Below are 12,916 nucleotides of genomic sequence, written 5' to 3'. Positions count from 1 at the left end.
CTACAATGTTCTTATGGACAATGTTTATAATCTGTTATGGAATCTGACTTTATACTGACATATACTGTTCCCTCATAACTCAGAAAAATGTTAGCTAGCAACACCAAATGACCTGCCTAGTGTGATAGTTTACAGATAGCCCTACAGTAGTCAATCTATTGACAACCATGATGTTATCTGGTTACAACTAGTTTATAGTCATCTGTCAGTTGTTGACACTCTGTCATAAGCAGTTGTTCTTAATAAGAAAACTAAGGCAAACGATTAATGATTAAAATAACTGATGATGATTAATCACATTCTTTTTAGTTAATTGTGATTAATCACATTTGTGTTATTTGCTCAAATGTGACCATAAAGAGACATTTAAAACATACATTTAAAATGAAGACACTGGTGTGCATTTATTACTTTGTAGTATTCAATAACATCATTTTCATGATGTGAATACAAGGTTCACCTGAACTGAACCTGAAGATCAAATGAACACAGGGTGAAAATGAAAATAAAGTGAAGAATTTTCATTACAGTCTAAGGACAGCCAAAGTTTCTGCGTGTTTAGCACTCTTCTGTGATTGTAGCCCTCTAGCTCTAATACCACTTGTTTATGACTTGTTTCAAGAGGAAGTGTAGCATTCTACTTTGTTTGTTGTTACTTTTATGCTTATCGGTCTATTCACAGGTCTCCTGTGAGCACTGTCCAGTGTAGTCTGCTGATTTTATTGAATCAGGGTTGTGCTTTGCTTGTAAATGATCCTTTAGACTCGATGTACTTCGGTGATAAACAAATTAACAGCATTTCAGTTGCTGGAAATAACTGGTTTTATAATGAGAGCAAGCAGTGGAACTTGCCATTTAAAAGCAATATTTAAACAACATGATTACTGGAGTGTCAAATTAGGAAAATGTGTTAAAAATGAGTGACACTAATACTTTGTGTTAGTGTGTTAACTCTGACACCAGTAGGAAAAACTAGCTATTCAAATTTGTCCTAGCCATTAATGAAGTTGAACAGAATAGTATTTCCATATCATAAACCTTAGGCCTGGGCTGAGGTATGTTTGCCTTGCTCAGGGGCTGTTGGGAAGGGTGTTTCAGGAAGGAGGGCGATTTTCCCAAGCCTGGGGATTAAATTCGACAGCCATGCAGTAAACTTGCCAAAACCAGCTTCACAGTGTATGGGTGCAGCCGTCTCCACTCAGTTCCTGAAAGCCAAAAGCTACAGGTCCAGGCTGAGAGAAGATGCCCAGTGATGGTGTCAGGTGCAGCTGAGGGATAGGTCAGTGCATGGGTCAGCTCTGCAGCTGAAGCCCAGGTTACGGGAGATGGTTGAAGTGGGGAACCAAACTGACCGAACCCATCACAAAGAGCCTGTCACTGCCTCTTTCTCTCCACCTCAAACTGTCACTGCCTTGACCTCAGCCAAATCTGCTCTGAGTGAGAATGAGAGAGACAGATAGTGAGTCAGTGTGATAAAGAGAGCAAGAGAGAGAGGAGAATGAATCTGAATACCTCAGAGATTAACTTTTCCCATTTGAGTTAGTGTGAATGCGATAAGTGAAGCCATACTTATGTTGATGCTTATATTTATATTTATTTAGCATGGAAAGCTTGTCTGCTTCAAGCAACATAGAACTGTATAGAGTTAATTGTGTTGCCATCAATTTACTGGACAGCCCTTCAGCCTGTTACAATTGTCCTTACTGATGGGGTAAGTTGTAATATTTCCACTCACGCCACTTTCGGTTATTTTGGTCAGGAATGCTAAGTGTTTAAAACTAAGTTTATGCTTTCAATTTGTAGCAAGTAGCTTGCAGGGGTTAAATTGGGATTTCAGAGGTGGGGAAACCCTATTTTTCAATGGGTTTCAGCAATGTGGGAAGTTAATGGCTGTTTTCAAGTATACCTTATTTGTTAGTTTTGGCTCTAAATAATATCTTCATATTTTCCAATTTATTTTTGACAAAGATGAAAATCACACTAAAGCAAAATGAACTGTCCCAAACAAAGATGCCATCCATTCATCAAGAACCCTCTCTGTTCTTTTTATGTCATTGTATGCTTAGAACAGATGATTCACGTTTTTAAGAGACTGGTGGTAAAGACAATACAGTTTATCTACAAAACCTGTGAAATGGTTCATCTCTCTGTTCAACACGTCACTTTCCATTTAGAAACCTGCTCCTCAAATTACTTAACCCCAGCCTTCCTACTGAACATAATTAACCAAATGAACTCTGATTAAACTACAAACACTGCTACCTAGCTAGCTAGCTACAAACATGTGCCTTTTTCGCAACAGTTAGTTGGTAAAACAGCAGGTTTAAAGTTAGGCAAGGTTGTCAAATTTAGTTGGAATAGAATCACTGGATGAGCAAATGTTTGATTTAGATCCTTCAGTCGAGTATCTGGCTATGCAAACTCAAATATTTGCAAATATTCTCTGCTACTTGCTGAGGGATAACGAAATTTAAACAAATCTATATAGCAAGTTAAAACATCATGAAACAGCAGGAAGGATCTCATAAGTACTTACATCATTGTGAAAATTGGTAGAACAATATGACAAGGGTGTGCCACTAAAACATGCAGTGGCACAAAAAATGAACTTGACTGAAACTATTTTCAAAAAGATTTTATAAAATTAGCTTTGGAAAAACTTTACATTTCCATCAAATTACGGTATACTATCTGAAAAACTGTACTCTGCAGGTACATTTTTATTCATCAAGGTTCAAACAATGTAAATGTCAAAGGTACAACAATGGTCTAAATGTTCAACTGTGAACGTTCTTTTTAATAAACGTTTTTCCCAGGTTCATATTTGTGCCTTCGCATAACCTAATGTTTTAAAATGAAATAGAAAAAAAAAAGTAGTGAAGTGAAACCATAAAGTAAGCAATAGTGTGCAAAGAAAAGATTCCCCACACTATTACACCACCACAACACCATGTTAATAAAACACAAAAACAGAAATAGAACCAGCCTGGACTGTTGACACAAGGCAGGTTGGGTCCATAGATTCATGCTGTTGGGGTCAAATTCTGACCCTACCAACAGTTTGCCTTAGCAGAAACTGAGATTTATCAGACCAGGCTTAATTTTTTCTGTCTTCAACTGTCCAGTTTTGGTGAGCCTGTGCTGCATCCTCAGCATTCTGTTCTTGGCTGACAGAGGTGGAACTCGATCTTCGTCTTCGGCTGTTGTAGCCCATCCACCTCAAAGTTCTATATGTTGTGCATTCTGAGATGCTTTTCTGCACATGAAAATTATACAGAGTAGTTATCTGAGTTACTGTGGCCTTTCTGCCAGCTCAAACCAGTTTGGTCTGAAATGGAAATGGAGATCAGCAATTTTAGAAATAATAAAACCAGACTGTCTGGCACCAACAATCATGCTACAGTCAAAATCACTTTTTCCCCCATCTGCATTAAGTACGTGGCATTGTGGCCACATGATTGGCTGATTAGATAATCTCAACAATAAGTAGGTGTACAGGTGTTCCTTATCAAGATATATTTAAGAGTCTGAGGGTAGCAGTATAGGAAAAACACAAATGATATGCGCTGACATCTATAGTCTTTCCCTTGTAAATGATATTTGCATCTAAAGTAAACGTCTAAGCTAAACAACTACGCTAACACCTCGTTGTACTTTGCTGTAGCTAGCTTGTGTGCTCAGTGAGATTCTATTTCTGTTTTTGTCTTTTATTAAAGTGGTGATGTTGTTTGACAGCTGGGCCCTTGTGAAGGAGAAAGCTATGTCCACTCTGGTCATGTCACAGGCAGCAATTACTCATAGGAACAGACTACAGGGTCAAAGGGACTTTAGTGAGTAGAGGAGAGCAGGCAAAACAACACTTTTTTGAGCATCTATCATTTTCTGTGAATCCTATATTAGTGCTGTATGCATTTGTAATGTGTTATACACCATGCATAAATTTCAATGCCTGACATAAGCCTGTATAATTGTATTTAAGCAGTTAAAGTTGTATGTATCACAATATCTGTTTATAAGAAAAAGACCCTAAAGTTGTAGTACAATATAGCTATATGTAATATATATATATATATATATATATATATATACACACACACACACATATATATATATATATATATATATATATATATATATATAACAAAGCATTATGGAAGGTCATTACAGGCTTTAAGTGAAGTGAGTTTATTTTAAATGTCTTTTAAATAATTTCATTACAATATGTTATACCTAATATGTTTTAATATAACCTTTTAGAGAAACATTAGTGCAGTATACAGGTTTTAGGTCACAGTAGCAAAGTTAATAACAGCAAATGACAGCTACTTTGTATGGCAGTGTGTCTATATCTGATGCTAGCAATGTAGAAAAAGTAGAACACTGACGTATTCCTCTGTGACTTGTGTCACTTCAACACATATTATAATGCAAGCTGACTTTATGAAGTCATACAGTACTGTGAAAAACTCAGAAACCACTGTTCATTTATTGAATTACCACTCAAAATGACTATTAAGAACACTATATTGATTTTTCAGTGTAAAAAAAGTAAAAAAAAAGCAGCTATTAAACTGAAAATTACATAGAGGCCCCAACAGTAGAATTTAATATCAACATTTTCAGAATGTAGTATGTCCACCTATTGTGTTTCATTCTTTATAGAAGACTTGCTTTCAGTTTTTCAAAGAAATCTCCAGAGATATTTTTCCACTCCTGTAAAGCTTGGGACATTAATCTGTTTAAAATTGGTTGCATTTTCTGCTTGTCACAATCCAATCCCAAACACGTTTAATGATGTTGAGGTCTGGTCTCTGGGGTGACCAGGCCATTGTTCCTAGAACACCATCAGCTTCTTCATTTGGTTTGCAAATTTAAACTACTTCCTTTTCTCTATGAGGGCTTTCACTTTTTTTCACTTATTTTATTTTGACTTTCCCCTTCCCTATCTTACATTTAATCTCTTCAGAAGTATCTACTAGAAAAATAATAATTTGTATTTAAATTGCATTTTGGCTGGAAATGATAAAAATGAAGGTTGGTCTCTGACTTTTCACAGTACTGTATATGTTGCTTTATAAAGTGTTATGCATATAGCTGTAGCTACTTATGAGCAATTATAGAAGCTTGTGCAAGGCATATAACACATCATAAATGCATTTTATTGCAGTATGAATACAGGATTCATAGGAAGTATTACCTTTAATGGAGGTGCCACAAGTTATCCCATAGGATGAATCTCAGACAGCTGTGAAAATTCACAGACATTGCTATGGGAGTACAAGAAAGTAACCAAAGTTATGTTATGTCCACTTGAATATGTTTCACAAATTAAAACCTCCATTTTACGTTTTACACAGTGTTCTGTACTTTTTTCACTGCTTATACCTAGTTAGCTATCTTGCTGTTTGGCCTGTAGAATTACTAGCATCCAAGTTTTAAAATTACATTATTCAGACAAAACTAGGTTAAACTAGTGTAAATTGGTCCAAATAAATGGCCAAAGATTTTTATGAAAAACGTCATAGTTTTGTATATGCCAAAATAGCTGTGTAGTTATCCTATGTTTCTCCAAGTGGTCTTTAAATAACCAAACAATTACTTACTCATTCCTGTTATCTTTCGAAACCAGATGACTGGGACCTCATATAAACTGCTTAGCATGTTAAAAAGAAAAAGTAATCAACTCCTTTTCTCAAAAATCCAATTAATACTAAGGGCTTCTGTTATTAAGTGGTGCACTGGGCTCTGATGGAGAAAAATAAGCTTACAAGGAAGTTTAATTTCAGAGAACTTGTGTGTGGCTCTACCAATACAATTGAGAATATCCTTCCAAAAGCTATTTTAAGGGGAGGTGATCACAGCAGTCAGAGCAAAGGCACGGACATTTAAAACTGCCGCCCTGTCAAAATCTCCAAAGCTCCAGCTACAGAAGTGTGACCAAATCTTTATGTGTTACAAATAGGAGAATAATACGAATGGACATTTATAACAGAGCTTGAGCTTTAGCAAAGCCAGCAATTTTAAAATCATGAATATTATTGAATTGTATTTTAAGCATCCTAACGTCATCAAAATGCGAGATATTCTTGCAATCCAAGAGAAAAAGAAAAGTGGAGATGCAGTTTTCTGTTTTATGGCATTTTATTTTTTTTTTTTATAATCTGCTCAGGTTTTTACCATGCAAATTCTGGACAGTTCTGAGGTATGAAGACACAAATTGATCCAGTTTTGAAATATTATTGTCATTCTTCATACAAATCTTCAGCTGCTCAACTATGCAGGACCTTTGTATTTAGAATTTTGTAATGCACCTCACTTTTTTCAATGCAAGGCAGGCAGGCAGGCAGGCAGGCAGTCTGATTATGCAGTATTGATGTTTTAAAATAAGTTAACACATCTTCTACAAAGAATGCATATGGCATACCTTTTGGTTTATAATATTTAACCTTATATTGCACAATGTTGCCTCAGGGCAACAAATGCATTTTCCTCACTTTACAATAGCATTACACATATTTAAGACAATAACAGGGCTAACAATAAAAGGAAGAGTTTGAGTAAGCCAATGAAAAGCATGTACTCATACTATCTCTTAGTGGGCACATTTAAACCTCTTTTTTAATATTCAGTATCAACTTTCTTTAGTTATGAGAATTTGCAGAAATATGTGTTTTGCCTAGAAGCAACATTAGATAGGACTGAAAGATTTTTTGGTGAAAAATAATTTCCATTTTTCTGCTCCACCTCATTTTTCCAACTCTGACCAATATCAATGTAGTGCCGCATTTTCTCCACCTGTTGATGAGAGCCTTCACAGTGCTCTCTGGTACATCCAGTGCTATTGATATTCTTTTATATCATTCTCCTGATCTGTACCTATAGATATTTTTTCAAGTTATTCCACAAGTATACAATCATGAAAACATAAGGAACAGCTACAGGAAAAGATGTATTTTAATCAGAATTACTTCACTGTGGCAGGTATTTGCTGCTTATTTTGGGCCATCATTCTGAAGGTGATTTGTTAACTCTGACAACAGCTATTGTCCCGATTTTTTATTTTTTTTAATTATTCTTCTTATTAATAATCTTCTTCTTTTTCACTTGAATTTTGTTAGTAGCAAGATTTCTGGCTTCACCTCAAAACAACCCTGTAATTGCAATATGGGTGTATACATTTTTATATGCACTGTATAAAGAATTCTTGCACAGAAAATAATAACACCTGAAGGTTGAAGTGGTTGCTTGTAACCTCAAAATGCTTCACCAAGGGACCTAAGAACACATGATATTCAAGTTTATCCTCTTAAAATTTCAGGCTTGCTATATCCTATGGTGTATTGTTCAAAAGCAAACTGGCTGAGATATTATCAAGTTACAGGAATAGAAAATGGAAGTCTGGTCATTGGTGGCTCCTGGTCATTACAGGGGTAAAAACACATCAACTCACAAGGGAAAATCAAACTTAACAAACAATAAGTTAAACAACTAACCAAAGCATTTATTTATTCACCCTCACACACATAGCAAAGGAAATCTCAAAGTTTGCTATAAACCTAAGACTGAAGGTTTTGCTCCAGTCATTACTTGCTGCAGATAAAATAAAAAGATCTTAGATATCATCGAAGAGAAAAAGTTGTTGTTATAACCTTGCTTTCTAGCGAAAGTATTGCACAATATCTAAGACTGAATCTCACTACAAGTCTGTGCCAAGTGAAATTAAAAAAGTGGTGATAGGAGTCTTCTGTAGAGCTGAGACAGAAGTGTGTATTTTTTGAAAGCCTCTATTTGGCAGTATTGGAAACTAACCTGCTATTCCCCATGGGGGGATTTTTTATTTTTAGGAAAAGGTCCTGTTATTATTGCACATATTTTGTTTTTGCTGGACCACCTTTCAGGCCAGCCCACAAAAGTCACAGTCTTTTTCTGAGTCACTGACTGACTGACTGGCTGACTGATATCCACTGCTGAAATGCACATACACAAGCGCCTCCCGAGACAAACAGTAGGTAGTGGTATATACCTAATTAAATGAAGTGAGGTCATTATCCCATTGCTTATAATCAAAATGCAGGGCTAACCCACAAATAATTAAAGAAAGCAGAAAGCTCATTTACTGAAATATGCCATGGGTCTTAAAAACATCAAAATCTTTTCCTAGTCACAGGTGAAATAACACACCAGTGAGTACCGAGTGTTTATTTGAGCTCAGACTGTACAAGCCTTATGTTGGAAATTCTCACCTGGCAGTATAAGCAGCCTTATTTAGCAACTTTTCACTTTTTCAGGTGATGACACAGTCATTAAGCACTGAAGCCCTTAAGTGAACCATGATAGTACATGGATGCACTGATCACTATTTTTAGAATCATCACTTTGTAAAGAATGTTAGCTCAGTGTCACCAATGTTAGCTCAGTGAAGCTATAATGCTAGCACTATTAGCTTATATGCTAGCAGCTACAGTACACTGATATTTACACATTTTCAAGAGAAACTGGTGAATGTATTTGGTTTTACACATGATTGTATGTAACTGTAACATACTGTGCACATTTACATGAGTGATAGAGTAGAAATCTTGTCATGCTAATTACAATCCTAGAGTCGGCTCATTTTAAACCTAGCTAGAGAGGAAAATAACATTATTTTATTATTTTATCAGATTATATTCAGTATTTTCTGAGACTTGTGTATATATAAAATTGAAAAGTAAGCTGATGATCAGTAAGGAGATGATCACCATGCTGGGAAGGAGATCTGATAGAGACCTAGAAAGGACAAATTTAATTTTATTGTTAAAACAATTTATTATTACAGGGTATTTATAAGCTGTGAGGTTATGATAGAGCAAAATCCTCATTGTCCCAATGGTTAATAAAATATAATACTTCATACATTTCCCACAAGCTTCTATGGCTGAATTGGAGAGAGTTACACTATTACAACAGAAAACACCTTGCTCTGTTACTCTTTTATAGATTTTTTGTACAATACTGGTTACATCTGGATCTAAAAAATGACACGTTTGGCATCCATGGTGCTCAAAAAAAGGGGTCACTGACAAAAGTTGGAAAAATTTAACTCTTTACAGAAGATTCAGCTGACCGCTGCAGTCTGTGGAATGTTGCAGCTGGTGGTGACAGAATTTTAGTAACAGCTACATTCAAAACAACTGAATATCTGATTTGCTGTCATCCATCTGTGAACAGCTGAACCAGCATTCACTCACTGCAGTTCAGCAGTTTGTTTTCATTTAAATGTGTTTTTCGTTAAAGTTAATTCTAAAAGAAGCAAATAAGCGTAAGAAGTAGGTCTAATCTGCAGCTGCAGCTGATCTGGGGTCTTGGAGGAAACAATGTAATAAATTTTTTTATAAGTATTATTTTTTTTTTTTTCAGTATTTAAATTGCTAATTATTCTTAGATGTCACCCAGGTCTAGAATATATATACATGTTTTTGGATATGAAAGTATAATGTGTGTGTGCGTGTGCATGTGTGAGCATGTATGTGTGCCTGTGTGTTATTTCTGCATTACCTGGGCCAGAGCAGAATGAAGCAATCACAGCCAATATGGAGATGAAGCTTAGATACGGCATCCACGAGAAACTGTCCTACAGAGGAAGAGAGAGAGCAAAAAGAGAGAGATGAAATGAAGAGTGAGGGATGGATAATGAAGCAATGAAAGTGTCTCTGTGTGTGCGGGAAGCTGGAAGTCATTCAGGATTTTCCTCTGATGAAGCAGCCGCATGCTGCTAATCTTTTTGTTTAGCACGGTGAAATTGGGCTTAAACTTCAACAGCTAGTGAAGCGAGAGGTCACATTATTAATATTCTATTCTAACATGAGAAATTAATCACATACCCTGAAAGACTGAGACAGACAGAGAGGGAGAGAGAGAGAGCAAGAGCGGAAGATGCTCAGAGAGGCATGACTCTGTGAAATATGTTTATTAAATGTATTAACATTTTGACTGCACATACTCATTGTGAGAATTGCTCAGCATCCAAACTCTGGAGCCTACAATTAGACTTCCCATCCGCCAGAATGACCGCCAGTGCAGAGCAGAGAATAATAACAACAATAAAGCTAAAAATATTAGCACAGCATATTGAAGAGTTATAGCTGACATCATACAACTACTACTGCAACTACTATTAGTACTGCCTCTACTACTACACTATTAGTATACTATTACTACTTCTGCTTATATTATTATTGCTACTATTACTACAGTTCAACTAAATTACTAGCGCAACACATCGGACAGTTATAACATATACTACTACTATACTACTACTTTGACCACTATTAGTACTTCTGCTGCTGCTCATACTACCACCGTTACTATTATTATTACAACTCCTTATATTATTATTGCTACTATTACTACTGTTCAAATAGCATGACACTTTGATCCATTATAATTGATGTTACTCTACTACTACTATGATTACTATTACTATTAGGACTGCTGCTGCTACTACTACCAAAATTAATTCTGTTACTATTACTACTTATACTACTAATACAATGATTAGTGCTACTACTACTATTACCATCAAACTAAAAATACTAGCACAAAACCATGAACAGTTATAAAAGACATTATACTACTACTGCTATGATTACTATCATTAATACTGCTGCTAGTACTACCAGCGCTATTAGTACTATTACTACTACTACTTTTACTTTTATTATAACCATTATTACAATTCAACTATAAATCTTACCATGACACAACGAGCAGTTATGAAAGACATAACACTACCACTACTATAAATATTATTACTATTAGGATTGCTGCTACTCTTCCCACTACTAATTTTTTTTGTATTTACTTTAGTATTTTACTATTACTACTTCTACTGCTACTACAATGATTAGTGCCACTACTACTATTAAACTAAAAAATATTTGCACAAAACCATGAAGTTATAACAGACATTATAATACTACTGCTACAATTACTTATACCATTAATACCACTGCTAGAACTACTACCACTATTAGTACTATGTAGAATTTTATTACTGCTGTTACTACAGTTCAACTAAAAAACTAGTATGATATTTTGAGCAGTTATAACAGATGCTTTACTACTACTACTGTGTTTACTACTACTATTACTATAAGTACTACTGCTACTACCACTATTAATACTACTGCTATTACTACTTATATTACTACTCCTATTTTAGCTATATTTTTAGCATTATTCTCATTAAACTAAAAATGAGAACATGACACATGAACAGTTTTAACAGACACTATGCCACTATTGCTACAATTACTAATATAATTAATACTGCTGCTAGTACTACTCTCACTATAAATACTATTACTATGACTATCTAAACTATTATTACTGCAAATACTACAGTTCAACTAAAAATACTAGCATGATATACTGAACAGTTATAACAGATGTTATATTACAACTATTATTACTACTATTAATACTGTGAATACTAATACTATTAGTACTGTTGGTTCTACTATGAGTACCATTATTAGTATTCTTACAATGCAACAACTAGGACTGCAATGACTCATAGAAAGATTTAATTTCTTACCAACATACCTCACAAGTTAGCTTACATCAAGATTACATAGACAGACTTGACGACTGTTTAATTCCTTCATGTTCATAATGTAGCTCATCCGGCAATTTGCATCATGATATATTCACTGTTAATAATTTTAACCCCTTAAAATCCCAGACTTATTACATACCACAGCTTATTATTAGTAAATACACAGACTCACTGCAAACTGGCTGAACTATTCTAATATTCTTATAGGTTATGTAAGTAAAACAAAACTCTGGGCCTGCCAGTAGGCCCTGGCCATTTAAGGGGTTAAAGTAAATAGTCTAATGTAAACACTGAGTGGGTAGAGTGGCATGCATTGTTTGAGGCATGACAATAGCACATAAAAAAGTCGTTTTTTAGCACTGGGACCCAGTTATGCCCCTGACTACTTTGACTAATTATAATATCCTGTCGTTTCATGCAGTAGTGAGGTGACATTATTTCTGCATGTGTATACAATCACACAGAAAACCACACATACTGTCTCAGTGAATTAAGTGATCTTTTTGGGAAGGCAATAACAAACATCCATCCATCCATCCATCCATCCATCCATCCATCCCTCCGTCCTCTAAGCTATTTATCCTTCTGGGTCACGGAGGGTGTTGGAGCCTACATCAGCTTTCATCACACGGAAGGCAGGAAACACCCTGGACAGGCCACCAGTCCATCGCAGGGCAGACACACAGACATACACATCCGCACACACACATTCACACCTAGGGGCAATTTAGCATCCCCAATTGGCCTGACTGCATGTCCATGACCTCATTTCCTCAACATGATAGGACAACTTGACGTTTTTGCTCAAGTGAGGACATTTTGCTGGTCCTCACTTGAGCATGCGTTGTTTTCACCACAAATTACATTTTTGGAAAAACTAAAAGAGCAGAAAAATTGCCTTTTGAATACTGAGGCTAAGATCAGGGTTAGGTTCAGGTGTAGGTGTAGTATTATTTAGCTACAGTAATACAAAAATCAAGAGAAACCTATGGAAGTCCTCACAAGTATGATAAGACAAATGTATGTGTGTACACAAGAGTGCTGTGAGGGTTGTAATTGAAAAATTAGGCATGATTATTTTAATTAAATGGCACAAGGTTGATTAACAGAGCAATCTCTGAATAAGACTGATTTAATGAGTGTAACAGAAACAAGCTCAAAAGATTTCTGTTCAAAGCAAGCATAGCTGAACTAAAACTCATATTATGCCCATAACATATGGAGCCCTAAGCAACACCTACTTACCCCCACCCCCTCCAACCCTAGCCACCCAAATGATATTCTTTTTTGCAAGTATAAAAAAGAACATATTAATGA

General features: G+C 35.5%; 1 protein-coding gene across 1 annotated transcript in view; it reads right to left on the bottom strand.

Moving 5' to 3' along the window:
• Positions 1–12,916, bottom strand: part of slc2a9l2 (solute carrier family 2 member 9, like 2) — a 269,938-nt gene that overhangs the window by 55,110 nt on the left and 201,912 nt on the right. The window contains exon 11 of the mRNA XM_036590228.1: positions 9,538–9,613. Within this exon, the coding sequence (XP_036446121.1) occupies positions 9,538–9,613 (76 nt within the window). The remainder of the gene's footprint in view (positions 1–9,537; positions 9,614–12,916) is intronic.

Source organism: Colossoma macropomum, unplaced genomic scaffold, assembly GCF_904425465.1.
Source record: "Colossoma macropomum unplaced genomic scaffold, Colossoma_macropomum, whole genome shotgun sequence".
Lineage (NCBI taxonomy): Eukaryota > Metazoa > Chordata > Actinopteri > Characiformes > Serrasalmidae > Colossoma > Colossoma macropomum.
This window is presented reverse-complemented; position numbering and strand designations above follow the sequence as displayed.